The 18652-nt window shown below is 40.6% G+C and overlaps 1 protein-coding gene across 1 annotated transcript in view; it reads left to right on the top strand.

Moving 5' to 3' along the window:
• The window catches only part of ric3a (RIC3 acetylcholine receptor chaperone a), an 86327-nt gene that overhangs the window by 24965 nt on the left and 42710 nt on the right, over positions 1-18652 (top strand). The window contains exon 2 of the mRNA XM_072592341.1: positions 14584-14669. Within this exon, the coding sequence (XP_072448442.1) occupies positions 14588-14669 (82 nt within the window). The 5' untranslated portion in view covers positions 14584-14587. The remainder of the gene's footprint in view (positions 1-14583; positions 14670-18652) is intronic.

Consider the following 18652-nt stretch of genomic DNA (forward strand, 5'->3'; position numbering starts at 1 on the left):
GCTCTCAGAGTGAACAGAGCCTCTGATATTTATCTCTTTTTTTTCTTTTCCTTTTTTACACTTCTTTTTTGGTTAATTTTTTTCCTTCTTTCCTTTTTTCTTTTTTTTCCCCTTTTTAACCCCCACACTACCACCTAACTGCGGTAGTGCTTATTTTTTTCCCCTACACCTCTGATATTTTTTTTTCCTTTTTTCTTCTTTTTTTTTAAACACCCAAGTGGCCAGTGACAAGCACTGCCCTGCTTATCAAAGGGCAATGCTGTGTGATCAAAACGGTGAAAAAACTCCTGTTCATTTTTTTTTACCCCCACACTACCGCCTAACTGCGGTAGTGCTTATTTTTTTCCCCTACACCTCTGATATTTATATTTGTTAGCCAAGGCTGTCTGATTGGACTAGATTAACAGCCCCAATCAGGGAAGTCATATTCTATGTGATACTCCTGGTTGTCTTTGCTATAATCACTATATCCAATACCATGGGATCTTATCTTAGTCAGTAGCTTTCTGTGTATTACTTTTTGGAAATCTAAATATATTACATCTATTAGTTCCCCCTTATCCATATATCTTTTTACCTCCTCATTGTATGCTAATAAATTTTGTCAGGCATGATTTGGCCTCCATGAATTCATGCTGGCTCTGATTATGTTATGTATTTCTAAATTCTTTGCTATAACATCCTTTATAATAGACAAACATACTCCCAATTACAGAAGTTAACTGGCATATATTTACCTGTTTTTGTCTCTTTCCCATTTTGAATAAGGGTATAACATTAACAGATTTTCAATCATCCAGGATTTCTCCAAAATCTAAAAATTCTTGAAGATTACAATCGGTGATAGACTGTACGCATGTTGCATGGGAGCACCATATCAAACATAGCTAAGTTTATTGATTAAAAAAATGACTCCATTCCATCGATATTTAAATGATCTGTGATCATTGGGACCATATTTTAGAATGTTAGAACAGGAAGAACATCACCTTCAACATAACAGAATGCTGCAGGATTAGGAACAACAAACCAGATTTAATTGACATCCGATTCCAGGGTAGAAGTTGGGTACATTTGACTGAAATGTTGTTGTTGCTCGAAAGGCAAGGAGTCTGATTCTGTTTTGAAAGGCAAATGCAGCTTCCATTTGTCAATTGTTTGCTTCTGCTGCTGAATAGAAGTGATTGATTCTCAACTGTTTAAAGGCTTCCTTGTATGTGATTATCCCAATTTGAACAATAATAAGATGTTGTACTACACTAGGTTTTGGGAAAAGAGGAACACTGACTTTGGATTAGAAGATGGTATATGGCTAAGGATGGATAAGCTATGTGGTTTGTATCTGAGACACTGATAGATGTGAGGCTGTGCACAGTTTGTGGAATGGAGTGTTAACTGTGTAACCTAAGTGTCCTGAGAAGCATTGTTTTGTGGTTGCTCTCTCACTATGTACGTCGTGAAGGGTATCAGTACCAGACTATCAGTACTAGACTGGGTGCATGGAACCTCAAAAAACAACTGTCAACATCAATGTTATTGATGCAACACAAGGTTTTTTTCTTACTTTAATTTTTTGGACTCCCACTTATTACTAATCTGTGTGTATATTTGTTGTGTAAGTCACAGTCACAGAGATGTACAGCGTGGAAACAGATCCTTCAGTCCAACCCGTCCATGCCGAGCAGATATCCCAACCCAACCTAGACTCATCTGCCAGCAACCAGCCCATATCCTTCCAAACCCTTACTATTCATATACCCATCCAAATGCCTTTTAAATGTTGCAATTTTATCAGCCTCCACTACTTCTTCTGGCAGTTCATTCCATACATGTACCACCCTCTTTATATCTTTCCCCTCTCACCCTAAACCTATGCCCTCAAGTTTTAGATTCCCTGACCCCAGAGAAAAGACTTTGTCTATTTATCCTATCCATGCCCCTCATGATTTTGCAAACCTCTATGAGGTCATCACTCAGCCTCCGACAGTCCAGGGAAAACAGCCCCAGCCTGTTCAGCCTCTCCCTATAGCTCAAATCCTCCAACCCTGGCAACATCCTTGTCAATCTTTTCTGAACCCTTTCAAGTTTCACAACATCTTTTTGATAGAAACGAGACTAGAAAATCATGCAATATTCCAACAGTGGCCTAACCAATGTCCTGTACAGCCGCAACATGACCTCCCAACCCCTGTACTCAATACTCTGACCAATAAAGGAAAGCATACCAAACACCACCTTCACTATTCTATCTACCTGTGACTCCACTTTCAAGGAACTATGAACCTGCACTCCAAGGTCTCTTTGTTCAGCAACACTCCCTAGGACCTTACCATTAAGTGTATAAGTCCTGCTAAGATTTGCTTTGCCAAAATGCAGCATCTCTCATTTATCTGAATTAAACTCCATCTCGGCTCATTGGCCCATCTGATCAAGATCCTGTTGTAATCTGAGGTAACCTTCTTCACTGTCCACTACATCTCCAATTTTGGTGTCATCTGCAAACTTACCAACTGTACCTCTTATACTCACATCCAAATCGCTTATGTAAATGACAAAGAGTAGAGGACCCAGCACCGATCCTTGTGGCACTCCACAGGTCACAGGCCTCAAGTCTGAAAAACAACCCTCCACCACCACCCTCTGTCTTCTACCTTTGAGCCAGTTCTGTATCCAAATGGCTAGTTCTCCCTGTATTCCATGAGATCTAACCTTGCTAACCAGTCTCCCATGGGGAACCTTGTCGAATGCCTTACTGAAGTCCATATAGATCACAACTACCACTCTGCCCTCATCAGTTCTCTTTGTTACCTCTTCAAAAGACTCAGTCAAGCTTGTGAGACATGATTTCCCGCGCACAAAGCCATGTTGACTATTCCTAATCATTCTTTGCCTTTCCAAATACATGTACATCCTGTCCCTCAGGATTCCCTCCAACAATTTGCCCACCACTGACGTCAGGCTCACTGGTCTATCCATCTTTCCGATAGGAAGGAGACCAGAATTGCACGCAATATTCCAACAGTGGCCTAACCAATGTCTTGTACAGCCGCAACATGACCTCCCAACTCCTGTACTCAGTACTTTGACCAATAAAAGAAAGCATACCAAATGTCTTCGTCACTATCCTATCTACCTGCGACTCCACTTTCAAGGAGCTATGAACCTGCACTCCAAGGTTTCTTTGTTCATCAACCTCCCTAGGACCTTACCATTAAGTGTATAAGTCCTGCTAAGATTTGCTTTCCCAAAATGCAGCACCTCACATTTATCTGAATTAAACTCCATCTGCCACTTCTCAGCCCATTGGCCCATCTGATCAAGATCCTGTTGTAATCTGAGGTAACCTTCTTCTCTGTCCACTACACCACCAATTTTGGTGTCATCTGCAAACTTACTAACTGTACCTCTTATGCTCACATCCAAATCATTTAAGTAAATGATGAAAAGTAGAGGACCCAGCACCGATCCTTGTGGTACTCCACAGGTCACAGGCCTCCAGTCTGAAAAACAACCCTCCACCACCAACTTATGTCTTCTACCTTTGAGCCAGTTCTGTATCTAAGTGGCCAGTTCTCCCTGTATTCCGTGAGAGCTAACCTGGCTAACCAGTCTCCCATGGGGAACCTTGTCGAACGCCTTACTGAAGTCCATATATATCATATCTACCGCTCTGCCCTCATCAATCCTCTTTTTTACTTTTTCAAAATCTCAATCAAGTTTGTGAGACATGATTTCCTGTGCACAAAACCATGTTGACTATCCATAATTAGTCCTTGCCTTTCCAAATACATGTACATCTTGTCTAGTATTTGCACTTACACATAGTAATTAATAAATTCCCACATTTTATCATTTAAAAAAGCTTTTCTAAAGCACAAGTCCATTGGCATCTCAGAAAAGATATCCAAAAGCGAAGGAATTTTTTCTAAAATAACCTTATTGTAACAAACTGAGCAGATGGATGAATAAAGAAGGAGAGCAAGTTCACCCCTTCTCACCTAGAGCTTAATGATTTGGGGTATCCAATCTGGAACCATAACAAATCTGGAAACCTCTCCTGGAGTCTGGTCATAACATATGACTAGAAAAATAACAAGGAGTTGATTGATTCCCTGTTCAATATCAGGCTTCTCACTTTAGGTTATGCCCTAAACTACAGACACATCTTGACTTTTTTCCCTTTGAAGAATATTCAAATACAGAAGGACAGCTGTTTACAAACAGTTCAACTCTACTGGAGTGTGCTAGTGGGACTGAAGGGACCAAATGTTCTTATGTGTATTAGCCTGAATTCAGGCATTAATGTGCTATGAAAGTCACAGTTGAATTACTGTTTTGTAGTTACCCCTGTGGTGCAGGTAAAGCACTCATCTCGTTCGCAAGCTAGACAACAATAAATACTTTCAATGCTGGAAATCATCTGCATTGATAGGAATCAGAATAACAGAATCTTAACCAACCTGCAAGACTAAGAATCTTGAAATTGACAGTTCAACAAGCAACAACATGCAACCACTAACCTCCATTGCAATAGCCGAAATGACTAACTCCCTGCTCTTCAAAAACAATTCAGAGGCTGATCCGTATTCGTTTTTTATAACTTTTATCACTCTGGACTCGCCTTTAATTTCCAATCTCTGTTTATGTGTGCTGAATTACTAATTCATTTGACACTTAGTAATTAATAAACACGCTGTTTGTTAACTCAAGGAAAGTTAAATTGGCTCCTTTAAAACGTAGATTTACATGAATCTGGATGAAAAGTATCCTCAAGGGAAGGGATTTAATGTTACAATCAACTGAAGGGGTGGGCAAATAAAGAAGGGGAACTAATGTTTCTCTCCTCACTCGAATACTCAATCATTTTGGGCACCCATCTAGAACCAGAACAAGTGGGGGAACCTTGGTTAGATCTAGGCGTAACATTAGCAACACCAGCAATTATTCCCCATCTCTAATTTTCCTCGGACTGCCTGGCTTGCTAGGCTGAGCATTGCTCTTGGTCTGGATTCACCGGTCAGTCAGATCAGGTGAGGATGGCAGATTTCTTTCACTAAAGGATTTTACATGAACCAAATGGATTAATTTCTATTAAACTCAAATTTCACCATCTGTCTTGATGGGATTTGAACCTAGAACACTAGCTTGGAGATCTGGATTGTTAGTCCAGTGACATTACTCCCACGCGATATAATGAATGGAGAAATAAGTTGTCTTATAAATGGTGAAGGATTATACAATTCTGGTATTCAAAGGGATTTTGGAATTCTTTCCTGAATCACAGTTAGTTAACACCAAAGAATAATTAGGAAGGCAAATGATTCACTAAAATTTCTTATGAGAGCGTTGATGTGTATTTGGTAGAACAGGCTTAAGGGGCCATAATTCCTAATTGTTATGGTGTTATACTCTTAAACAAAGAAACGTGCCAAAACAGAGAATGATTGATTTGGAGATGCTGGTGTTGGACTGGGGTGTACAAAGTAAAAAATCACACAACAACAAGTTATAGACCACACTGTAAACTTTTGCTATAAATTCTGTGTCTTATGATCTTATACTCCAAAACCATCTGATAAAGATGCAGCGCTCCGAAAGCTAGTGCTTCCAAATAAACCTGTTGGACTATAACCTGGTGTTGTATGATTTTTAAACAGAGAATTATTGTCTCTTGGAGGTATTTTCAGGTCAGCCATTGACCTAAAGTACCTACAGTGAGACTTCTCATTGTTATTAGGTACGGAAGTGTTGTAGCTTGCGAAGTTACTCATTAACAAAAGTAAGGATTCTAAGTAGTAGTGGGAATAAAAGACAGATCGGGATAGTTCTGAATTAATAAAGAGCAAGTCAATTAGAAAAGGCAGGCAAGAGCAAGTCAAAGAAAAATGTAACTGAAGAATTAAACTGCATTTATTTTAATGCAAGAGTCTTACAAGTAAAGCAGATGCATTCAGGGCATGTATGGGAACATGGGACTAGGACATCATAGAGGTTACAGAAATGTGACTAAGGGAAGGACAGGACAGGACTGGCAGCTCAATATACCAGAATTTAGATGCTATAGGAATGATAGGAAAGAAGGAAAGAGTGGAGATGGAGTTGTGTTTTTGATGAAGAAAAACATTACTGCTATACTTAGAAAGGATACTTCTGTGGGATTGACCAGTGAAGCTATATGGATAGAACTCAGATTACCTTGATGGGATTGTAGCATAAGCACCCCAATGGTCAGACGGAAATTGAGGAGCAAATATGCAGAATGATCTCAGATATATGTAAGAATAATAAGGTTGTAGTAGTAGGGGATTTTACCTCTCCAGGGATAGACAGGGACTGCCATAGTGTTAAGGGCTTGGATGGTGAGAAATTTGTTAAATGTGTTCAAGAAAACTTTTTGTCAGTATATAGATGTACGTACTAGAGAAGGAATGAAATGTGAACTTATCTTGGGAAATAAGGCAGGGTAAGTGGCTGAGGTATCAATGGGGGAACGCTTTGAGACTAGTGATCATAATTCTATTAGTTTTATAATAGTGATGGAAAGGATAGGCCTTGTATAAAAGTTTAATTCTTATTGGAGTAAGGCAAATTTTGCTCGTATGAGGCAGTAACTTACAAGAGTTGATTGGAGTGGACTATTCATAGGTAAAGGGATGATTGGCAAGCGGGAGGCCTTCAAAAGTGATATAACAAAAGTTCAGAGGCATTTTGTTCCTGTTAGAGTGAAGAGTAAGTCTGGTAAGAGTAGGGAACAATCGATAAATAAACATTTTGAGGCTCTGGTCAAGAATAAGAAGGAGTCATATATTAGGTATAGACAACTGGGATCAAGTGAAACTCTGAAAGAGTATAAGGGGTGTAGGGGCACTCTTAAGAGAGAAATCAGAAAGGCAAAAAGGGGATATGAGATAATCATGGCAGATAAGATTAAGGATAATCCAGAGAGATTCTACAAGTACATTAAGAGCAAAAGAGCAACTAGGGAGAGAATAGGGCCCCTTAAAAATCAGCAAGGCCATCTATGTGTGGAGCCACAGGAGATGGGAGAGATCCTAAACAAATATTTTGTGTCAGTTTTGACTGTGGCAAAAAAAAATGGAGGCTAGGGAACTCAGGGTAATAATTATTGATGTCTTGAAAACAGTCCACATTACAGAAGAGGTAGCGTTGGCGAGGTCTTCAAAAACACGAAGGTTGATAAATCTCCAAGATCTGATCAAGTGTATCACAGGACATTGTGGGAAGTAAGGGAAGAAATTACAGGGCCCGGTAGAGATATTTGTGTAACATACAGTCATGGGTGAGATAGCAGAGAACTGGAGCATCCCAAAATTTGTGTCTTTACTGAAGAAAGACTGGAAGGAGAAGCCTGGGAAATATAGACCTGCAAGTCTGACATCAGTAGTGGGTGAGTTGTTGGAGGGGATTCTGAGAGATAGGATTTACATGCTTTTGGAGAGGCAAGAACTGATTAGGGATAGTCAGCATGGCTTTGTACGTGAGAAATCATGTCTCACAAACTTGACCAAGTTTTTTTGAGGATGCAACCAAAAAGATAGAAGAGGGCAGTGTGGTAGACATTGTCTGTGTGGGCTTTAGTAAAACTTTTGACAAGGTTTCACATGGTAGACTAATCAGTAAAGTTTGTTCACATGCGATTCAGGGAGAGCCTGCTAATTGGATACAAAATTGGCTTTGCAGTAGGAGACAGAGGGTAGTGGTGCAGGGTTGTTTTTCAGACTGGAGGACAGTGACCAGCGGTGTTCCGCAGGGATCACTACTAAGTCCACTTCTGTTTGTCATTTACATAAATGATTTGGATGATAATTTTTAGGAGGCAGGGTTAGTAAGTTTTGTGGATGACAGCAAAATTGGTGGTGTAGTGGTCAGTGAAGAAGGTTATCTAAGATTATAAAGGCATCTTGATCAATTCGGCCAATGTTCTGAGAAGTGGCGGATTGAATTTAATTTGGCTAAATGCGAGGTATACAGTTAATGATAGAGCCTTAGGTAGATTTGTCAAACAGAGAGATCCAAAGAATCAGGTACATAGTTCTTTGAAAGTTGCATTACAGGTAGACAGGGTGATTAAGAAGGCGTTTAGTACATTTGCTTTCATTGCTCAGACCATTGAGTTTAGGATTTGAGACATCATGTTGAAGTTGTACAGTGCATTGGTGAGACCACTTTTGGAGTATTGTGTACAGTTCTGATCACCCTGTTATATTGATCCTGGTCCAATCTGGATAACACAGGCAAGAAAGATTAACAGTTTGGTGCTTCTAATAGTCACATACATATCTTCGAATAGTACAAGTTGATAAGGCATGGATACATTGATGGGACAACAATTTGTTTTCTCTTGACTCTTTAACAAATGTTCCTGTATAGGACCAGATAAAACACAACATAATAGTGTCAACCTGATAGACTATTTGTTAGTATTGTGTTTATATGGGAATGCTTTGTTCCAGTTAGAGTTCTGGTTTCAAATCTTAGATTTAGCATAACTACTGGCTTCAATTTGTTGGACTACTTCAATCTGAAACTCCATTTTGAGAGCAGGTTAGGAAATTTACAGGACACTTTCCCAACAATAAGGAAAACTACTTTCTGCTATTGAGTTAGTGACTTGTCAACCATTAAAATTGTCAGTAAGAGAAAGCGAGAAAGGTTAAAAGAAATCTCTTCAAACAGAGTTGTTGCGGAAAAAAATATGTTTTGCTATAGTGAATACATGAGGCACATGGTACTGAATTTTTGGAGGGAAGACTTAATCATAAAACTGCAGGAAAGTAACTTACAAACTATGGATATGAAGCACGAAGCCCCAGTGCAGATACAGTGGACCTCCTCTGTGCTGTAGAAGTATTTCTATCAAATGGAAATTGAGCTGGAAATCTTGTTTCAGAACACTGAACCAAGCAGTCCAGAGGCTGACTTTCATATTCATCAAAATATCTTTCAAAAAAGACACATTGAACTAAAATGTCTTATTAGAGAAAACATGGATTAATAGTGCTGTGGATTAATAACACAAACATGTGACTCCTTCAATTTCATGTCAGATTTTTAAAAACTCTTCATGTCAGTTTGAAGAATATATTCTCTTCTATAACAGTTCTACAAAATGTAGTCTTACAGAACACAATGAGGGTAAAGTTATAAGAGAATGGATATTGTACAGAGACCCAAATAAAAAATAATGTTAGCAGAAATGTTAGTATTATAAGCCTCAAAGGGTGAAGTAAGTTTCAAGCTGAGATAATTTGCTTAGAAAAGTCTATTGAAACAATTAACCCAAGTGCGAGAGGTCTCTGGTTCAGTTTAAATTTATGCAATTGACTGCAAATTGTAAATGGAATCAGTCTAACTGGAATGTTGCCTTTTAGAATGCATTAGCTTTTTTAAAATAATTATTATTTCTGTTGACTTTCAATTTTAAAAACACTGTCAAGTCCTCACTCGATTTACAGCTAACCAATAATTTCCAATTACGTGTTTACTCATAATGGAATAAATTTAATTGTGGAATTATTGCCTATTTTAACAGCCATAAGAGGGGTAATACCCCAGTGATGGGAAGAGTTGGCAGCCATGTAGTCAATTGTACAGATTGATTAACCTATTCACAACTGATGAGCAAAAAGGCAGAAAACTTATCAGATACAATTTATGTTATTTAAAATTCCACTCTCCAGGGTGCTTATGCAGATTAATACCATGAATACTGAGTGACATTTGATAATACCTTCACATCTGGCAATAAAAGTGTAGACACAGTAGATTAACATTTGCAATAGTTATTTATACAAATGGTAACCCAGCAACCAAACACAGAATAGCAGGGGTTGAGATAAGTACTTCTCATCTCCCCCTAAGGACCAGAAATTAGGAAATAAAAGTTAAGTTAAGAAGTTTTAATTTTTGACATAATTTGTTTAAATATTTCTATGTAGCACACAAAATAAGGGAAAAGAGCTTTCTTTCAAAGCTGCCCAATATCAAAATGTAATTTGAGGGACTGTGTTTAAGGGGTTTATTGATAGGTTGATTTTCAGCACTCATTACTCGCTATAGTGTAAGAAAACAGTGACAGTCTGTCAGTGATCCCTATATGGCCACCATCAGCATCACTATGAGGTGAATTAACAGGTGGCTAAATGGGTTTCTGTTTATCTTCATTATTTCTTATTGTTATACCATAGATAACAAACCAAAACTGGAGTACCCACTTGGGATTTCTTTTTCACTATCTCTCACTTGAAGCTATATTATATACGTTCTATGTACTTGTCTTCTGTGCCACCCCTTTGATGTTTCTCTCTTATTCATATTGTTGAATACTTCAATGTTTTCGTGGATGTGCGAGTACACGTCAGTCTGCAACACCAGAGCAAATTTTTAATCATCCAAGCAACTATGTAGTCTTTAGTGGTTGGTCTTATTTCTATTTATGATTCTTTATTAATATCACAATTGCTGACTGGGATGAATGAATGAGTTGCTGAGCCAGGGAAGTCTAATTTCGATGACCTTCTCCATGCTGAATTACCTGGATTAACTGGATATTCAGTAATTCATTAATTCAGGATGGGAAGGATTAGTCGTGTTGTCTTCCAGGGCCAAATAGTCCATTGACAGTAAACTAGAGCTGAAAAATGGGTATTAGGATGAAAGAAACCAATGCATGTGAAAGTATTTTAGCATAAAGCCAATGTAAGGGATAGGATTTATGAACATCTGGATAGGAATAATGTGATCAAGGATAGTCAGCATGGTTTTGTGAAGGGCAGGTCGTGCCTCACAAACCTTATTGAATTCGTTGAGAAGGTGACTAAGGAGGTGGACGAGGGTAAAGCGGTAGATGTGGTGTATATGGATTTTAGTAAGGCGTTTGATAAGGTTCCCCATGGTAGGCTACTGCAAAAAATACAGAGGTATGGCATTGAGGGTGAGTTGGAGGTTTGGATTAGGGATTGGCTGGCTGGAAGACGACAGAGGGTAGTACTTGATGGCAAAGGTTCATCTTGGAGTGCCGTCACTAGCGGTGTTCCGCAAGGATCTGTTTTGGGACCATTGCTGTTTGTCATTTTTATAAATGACCTGGAGGAGGGGCTAGAAGGTTGGGTGAGCAAGTTTGCGGATGATACAAAAGTAGGTGGAGTTGTTGACAGTGAGGAAGGATGTGTCAGGTTACAGCGGTAAATAGATAAGCTGCAGAGCTGGGTTGAAAGGTGGCAAATGGAGTTCAATGTGGGTAAGTGTGAGGTGATTCACTTTGGTATGAGTAACAAAAAGATGGGGTACTGGGCTAATGGTCGGATACGTGGTAGTGTGGATGAGCAGAGGGATCTTGGTGTCCATGTACACAGATCTCTGAAAGTTGCCACCCAGGTAAATAGTGCGGTGAAGAAGGCATATGGCGTACTGGCTTTTATTGGTAGAGGAATTGTGTTCCGGAGTCCTGAGGTCATGTTGCAGTTGTATAAGACTCTGGTGCGGCCGCATCTGGAGTATTGTGTGCAGTTTTGGTCGCCATACTATAGGAAGGATGTGGAGGCACTGGAACGGGTGCAGAGAAGGTTTACCAGGATGTTGCCTGGTATGGTAGGAAGATCGTATGAGGAAAGGCTGAGGCACTTGGGGCTGTTTTCATTGGAGAAAAGAAGGTTTAGGGGTGACTTGATAGAGGTGTACAAGATGATTAGGGGTTTAGATAGGGTTGACCATGAGAAACTTTTTCCACGTTTGGAGTCAGCTATTACGAGGGGGCATAGTTTTAAGTTAAGGGGTGGTAGGTATAGGACAGATGTTAGGGATAGATTCTTTACTCAGCGAGTCGTGAGTTCATGGAATGCCCTGCCAGTAGCAGTGATGGACTCTCCCTCTTTATGGGCATTTAAACGGGCATTGGATAGGCATATGGAGGATAGTGGGCTAGTGTAGGTTAGGTGGGCTTGGATCGACACAACATCGAGGGCCAAAGGGCCTGTACTGCACTGTATTTTCTATGTTCTATGTTCTATGTTCTAGAAGGGAGGAGAATCGGCATGGAAATCTCTTTTGGGGTATTTTATGCCTTCCCCAATCACACTGAACTGGGACAATCTACAAAAGAACTATAACTTTTGGATATGTTATAATTAAACTTCCAAGCCAAATGGAATGAAATCAAAGTCAAAGTACAAATAAGTCAAAGAGATAGGTGCTCTAACATCTTTCAACAATATGATAACAAAAATGTGATGCAAGAACAGTACTAAGATAGGCAGCAAATGCATGCAAGTTGTCATACAAGCTTTATAATATTATTAGCAAATTCATTGTGGTCTTGGTTATGTTGAGTCAAATGTTATGCTGTTGCAATGAGGCAAGGCATCAATGGAAAAGGTCTAAAGGCTGTGCCAGAGATCATGGTTTTATTCTTTTAAATGCCTAATTGTAGTGTTAAACCTACAGTTTGAATACACAAAGACAGTAGTAAATGTGAGAGTGTAGATCGGCATAGTGTAGTGTAATGAGTGTAGAATCAGTGTTGTTCCAAGTGTGATAGAACAAATGCGCTGGGAATTAAGACCCTCTACACCACATGTTGCACAAACAATAGAACAACAATAGAATAAATGTTTCAGATTTCAAATATTCACAGTATTTGCTTTTAGAATAAATGTTTTGATCCAATCTCCAAAATGGCCAATTGTTTCGCTTTTGTAATGCTATCCAAAATAAAAGAGACTTTTACCAGGTTTCTTTGATGAAGTCAAAAATTGTTCCATTTTAAAATACAATAAAACTCAATTTTAAAACAAGTGACGGAACTAATTCAAATCCAAGCTATAATGTGGAATTAGAAATATATGCGATTTTAAACCAACACAAACAGATTCACACAACACCACATACAATAACCATATAGAGATGATATTTTTGAGCGGAGAAAAGAAAATCTTCCTTGTTGGGAAATCTTCCAAAAAAAGAACCTAGTATTTGATGAATTCTCATAGTGCACTTCATTTCTTATTGATGAAATTGAATTGATAATAGTTACAGAGCAATGTAAGTTCTTCCAAACAAAATTTAATTTAGATAGAAATCTGGCTGCTTCAAAGTCTTTGGAAAATGATCATAGTTTAGCTTTTTAGTGTTTACAAGATAATCAAATACTAAAATGGGGAAAATTTATCAGGCTCCCAATCATATCAACCCAAAAGACTTTGCTAGGCTACAAATAGCATAGAGCACCCTAATTCCTTCTAAAGAAACACTGATATATTTCCAGGTCAGAATCATGAGTAGCTTGAAGGGGAACTTGCAGGAGGTGGTGTTCACATTTATCTCCTGCCCTTGTAGGTAGTGGTCATTGGTTCAGAAGGTCTTGTCTAAGGAAACTTGGTGAATCTCTGCAATTTATCTTGCAGATGCTACTCAAGCTGCTACTGAGCATCAGTGGTAGAGGGAGTGAATGTTTGTGGATATGTTGCCAAACAAACAGGCTTTTGCTGGATGATGTCAAGGTTAGTGAGTGTGTTTGTACTACATTCATCCAGGCAAGTGGTGAGTATTCCATCACATTCCTGACTTGGGCCTTCAGGATACATTAAAAAAAACAACAGAGACCTGGAGTAAATGTGAACAAGTTATTGAATGGTGACAGGGCAGACTCAAAATGTTAAAAATGCAAACGGTTTATATGACTTTATAAATATGCAAAACAAAAGAAGTTATGAAGCAACACTGGGTTGACCTCAAAGACATAATTGTGCCCAATTCTCAGCATCACACTTTAGGATGAACGTTAAGGGTTTAGAGAGAGAACAGAAAACCAAAAGTATGTGAATGATTTCAGTGATGAAGAACTCCAGTTATGAGGAGAGATTGGAGAAGTTAGGGATGTTGACCTTGGAAGGCTGAGAGAAGATTGATAAAACTGTTCAAGGTCATGAAGAGTCATGAGAATCAATGACGTGAGATACAACTTTTTTTTAAATGCAGTGAATGATTTGGACCTGGAACATACTGCATAAGAGTGTGATAGAGGCAGGTTCAATGCTGATTTTCAAAAGGAAATTGGGAATGCACATGAAGAGGGAGAATTTATAGGGCTACAGGGAAAAGGCAAGGGAGTAAGACTAGCTGAGTTGCTCTTGCAGTCAGCTGACAAGAACACAACATTCTGAAAGGCCCTCTTCTTTGCTGAATGATTTAATCATTCTATTACACTAAGCACATTCTTAATACTAATTGAAGTAATGGTTCATCTGAGGGGGTGCAGCCAGAGCCAGGCCATGGCACCACAGCTGGCTCAGTTGGACAGATGAGGCATGTGAAGATTGGAAGAGTAACAGTAATAGGGAGCTAGGATCAAGGATATCACTGACATTTGCAAAGTGCCCTGAGGCAGAAAGGTGAACAGCCAAGGATTGTGGCCCACATTATCCCTCTTTCTACATAAGTATTGGTACAATGTCATAAGTTCAATCTTCAGGGAACAAGGTAGGAAATAAGCAAAGACCACCCCTAACCATTTTCTTTGCTGTTGTCATCGCATTTTTAGTTTTGATTTGTACCTGTTTTACTTAGAACAATGAACAAAATGTTCAAAATCGCAGCAGAGAGCGGCGGGAGCTGGGCGGAAGTTCAGACGGAGCGCAAAGCCGGTCGGGAAGGTAAGTGATTGTTATTACAGTGGGTGTGTTCTAAACCCCAGGTCCTACAAAGTAGGGTCTCCCTCCCTCCCTCCTCCTCTAACCTTAATTAAGAGTCCACAGACTTGCCATAGGAAGAGGGTCTAAGGAAGTTTAGATTGAAGAGTGAGGCTTCAGCTCAGGAATCTTGATAAGGAGGTTGAGTAAAGAGATTACGCCACAGTTGAAGAGGGTGAAGACATGACTGCTCAGCTGGTTCAGTGCGCTACGTGTTTGATGTGGCAGGTCAACGACTCTGGTGTGTCTGGCTCGTATATGTGTGGAAAGTGTGCGCACATTCAGCAATTGACCGAGCATATTGCAGCACTGACGAAAGAACTCGAAGACCTTAGGCTCATCCGAGAGAACGAGATCTTTCTGGACAAGACCTTCAGTGATGTTATTACACCAATCATGCCAGAAGAGAGCAGAAGAATGCAGACGATGAGGAAGGCAGAGAGGAGACAGGTGCAAGAGACGCCGGGAGAAGTACCTATCAGGAACAAGTTGAAGCTTTTGGAAACAGTAGAGTCTGATGACACTACCAGTTCGCAAGGTGGCCATGTTTGTCAATCAAAAGTTGCCGCAGAAGCAGAGCGGAAGAGTCGGACATCGCACAGAGCCGTGGTAATAGGGCACTCCATCGTGAGAGGAACTGACCGGGGTTTTTGTGGCAGCAGACGGGATTTAAGGATGGTGTGTTGCCTTCCTGGTGCTAGAGTGAAAGACATCGCGGACAGAGTGCAGGACATCCTCAAGGACGAGGGTGAAGAGCCCGAGGTGGTGATACACGTCGGCACAAATGATGTCGGGAAGAAGAGGAGGAACATACTACAGCGAGACTTCAGAGAACTAGGAAGAAGGCTAAAAAGCAGGACGTCCAAGGTGGTTATCTCCAGTTTGCTTCCAGTTCCTCGGGCTAGTGTGGCCAGAAACCGGGAGATAATGGACTTGAACGTGTGGTTGGGGAACTGGTGCAGGAAGCAAGGTTTCAAGTTCTTGGATCACTGGGGTATATTTTATGGTAACCATAAATTCTACAAGAGAGACGGCTTGCACCTTAATAGATCAGGGATCAGCATTCTGGCAGGCAGGTTTTCTGCTGCAACACCGCTACATTTAAACTAAGTAGCGGGGGGGAGGGGACAAGCTGGATGTTTAAAAAGGAAATTGAAGGGGTAGTTAGAACAAGAGAAGTCAAGAAAGACAACTGTATCAAGGAGGCAGAAAACTGGAAAAGAAATCATGCTGTAAAGTTGAGTGAAATAATGGTTGAGGGGAAGGGTGAGAGCAGTAACAAATTAAAAATTCTATATATGAATGCACGAAGCATTAGACACAAGGTAGATGAGCTTGAGGCTCTTTTGGAAATTGGCAGATACGATATTGTGGGGATAACTGAGACGTGGCTTCATGGGGACAGGGCCTGGGAAATGAATATTCAAGGCTACACGTGCTATCGTAAGGACAGATTGACGGGCAGAGGGGGTGGGGTGGCCTTGTTGGTAAGGGAGGATATTCAGTCCCTTGCGCGGGGGGACCTAGAGTCAGGGGATGTAGAGTCAGTGTGGATAGAGCTTCGAAACACTAAGGGTAAAAAGACCCTCATGGGAGTCATCTACAGGCCCCCAAACAGTAGTCTGGATGTCGGATGTAAGTTGAATCAGGAGCTGAAATTGGCTTGTTGCAAAGATGTTACTACAGTTGTTATGGGGGATTTTAACATGCAGGTAGACTGGGAGAATCAGGATGGTATCGGGCCTCAAGAAAGAGACTTTGTGGAGTGCCTCAGAGATGGATTTTTAGAGCAGCTGGTGCTGGAGCCGACCAGGGATAAGGCGACTCTGGATCTGGTATTGTGTAACGAACCAGAATTGGTCAGTGACCTCGAAGTGAAGGAGCCATTGGGAAGTAGTGACCATAATACAATAAGCTTCAATCTGCAATTTGAGAGGGAGTGGGTACAATCAGAAGTGACAATATTTCAGTTGAATAAAGGGAAATATGGAGCTATGAGGGAGCAACTGGCCAAAGTTCAATGGTGCAATACCTTAACAGGGAAGACCGTGGAGGAACAATGGCGGATATTTCTGTGTATAATGCAGAAGTTGCAGGATCAGTTCATTCCTAAAAGGAAGAAAGATCCCAGGAGGAGACATGGGCGGCCATGGCTCACGAGGGAAGTAAAGAAACATATAAAGTTAAAAGAGAAAAAGTATAACTTAGCGAAGATAAGTGGGAAAACTGAGGACTGGGAAGCTTTTAAAGAACAACAGAGGATTAGTAAGAAGGAAATACGCAGAGAAAAAATGAGGTATGAAGGTAAACTGGCCAAGAATATAAAGGAGGATAGTAAAAGCTTTTTTAGGTATGTCCAAGGCAAAAAAATGGTTAGGACAAAAATTGGGCCCTTGAAGACAGAAACAGGGGAATATATTACTGGGAACAAAGAAATGGCAGAGGAATTAAATGGGTACTTCAGATCTGTGTTCACTGGGGAAGACACAAGCAATCTCCCTGAGGTAACAGTGGATGAAGGACCTGAACTTAAGGGAATTTATATTTGCCAGGATTTGGTGTTGGAGAGACTGTTAGGTCTGAAGGTTGATAAGTCTCCGGGACCTGATGGCCTGCATCCCAGGGTACTGAAGGAGGTGGCTCGGGAAATCGTGGATGCGCTGGTGATTATTTTCCAGAGTTCAATAGAATCGGGGCCGGTTCCTGAGGATTGGAGGGCGGCTAATGTTGTGCCACTTTTTAAGAAGGGTGGGCGGGAGAAAGCAGGAAATTATAGACCAGTTAGTCTGACCTCAGTGGTGGGAAAGATGCTGGAGTCTATTATAAAGCATGAAATTACGGCACATCTGGATAATAGTAACAGGATAGGACAGAGTCAGCATGGATTTATGAAGGGGAAATCATGCTTGACTAATCTTCTTGAATTTTTTGAGGATGTAACTCGGAAGATGGACGAGAGAGATCCAGTGGATGTAGTGTACCTGGACTTTCAGAAAGCTTTTGATAAAGTCCCACACAAGAGGTTAGTGAGTAAAATTAGGGTGCACGGTCTTGGGGGCAAAGTACTAGATTGGATAGAGAATTGGTTGGCTAATAGGAAACAAAGGGTAGTGATTAACGGCTCCTTTTCGGAATGGCAGGCAGTGACCAGTGGGGTACCGCAGGGATCCGTGCTGGGACCGCAGCTTTTTACAATATATGTAAATGATATAGAAGATGGTATCAGCAATAACATTAGCAAATTTGCTGATGATACAAAGCTGGGTGGTAGGGTGAAATGTGATGAGGATGTTAGGAGATTACAGGGTGACCTGGACAAGTTAGGTGAGTGGGCAGATGCATGGCAGATGCAGTTTAATGTGGATAAATGTCTGGTTATCCACTTTGGTGGCAAGAACAGGAAGGCAGATTACTACCTCAATGGTATCAAATTAGGTAAAGGGGCTGTTCAGAGAGATCTGGGTGTTCTTGTCCACCAGTCAATGAAGGCAAGCATGCAGGTACAGCAGGTCATGAAGAAGGCTAATAGCATGCTGGCCTTCATAACAAGAGGAATTGAGTATAGAAGCAAAGAGGTGCTTCTGCAGCTGTACAGGGCCCTGGTGAGACCACACCTGGAGTACTGTGTACAGTTCTGGTCTCCAAATTTGAGGAAAGACATTCTGGCTATTGAGGGAGTGCAGCGTAGGTTCACGAGGTCAATTCCTGGAATGGCAGGATTGCCTTACACGGAAAGACTGAAGCGACTGGGCTTGTATACCCTTGAGTTTAGAAGACTGAGAGGGGATCTGATTGAAACGTATAGGATTATGAAAGGATTGGACACTCTGGCAGGAGGAAACATATTTCCGCTGATGGGGGAGTGCCGAACCAGAGGACACAACTTAAAAATACGGGGTAGACCATTTAGTACAGAGATGAGGAGAAACTACTTCACCCAGAGAGTG

This window comes from Chiloscyllium punctatum, chromosome 22 (assembly GCF_047496795.1).
Source record: "Chiloscyllium punctatum isolate Juve2018m chromosome 22, sChiPun1.3, whole genome shotgun sequence".
NCBI classification, from domain to species: domain Eukaryota; kingdom Metazoa; phylum Chordata; class Chondrichthyes; order Orectolobiformes; family Hemiscylliidae; genus Chiloscyllium; species Chiloscyllium punctatum.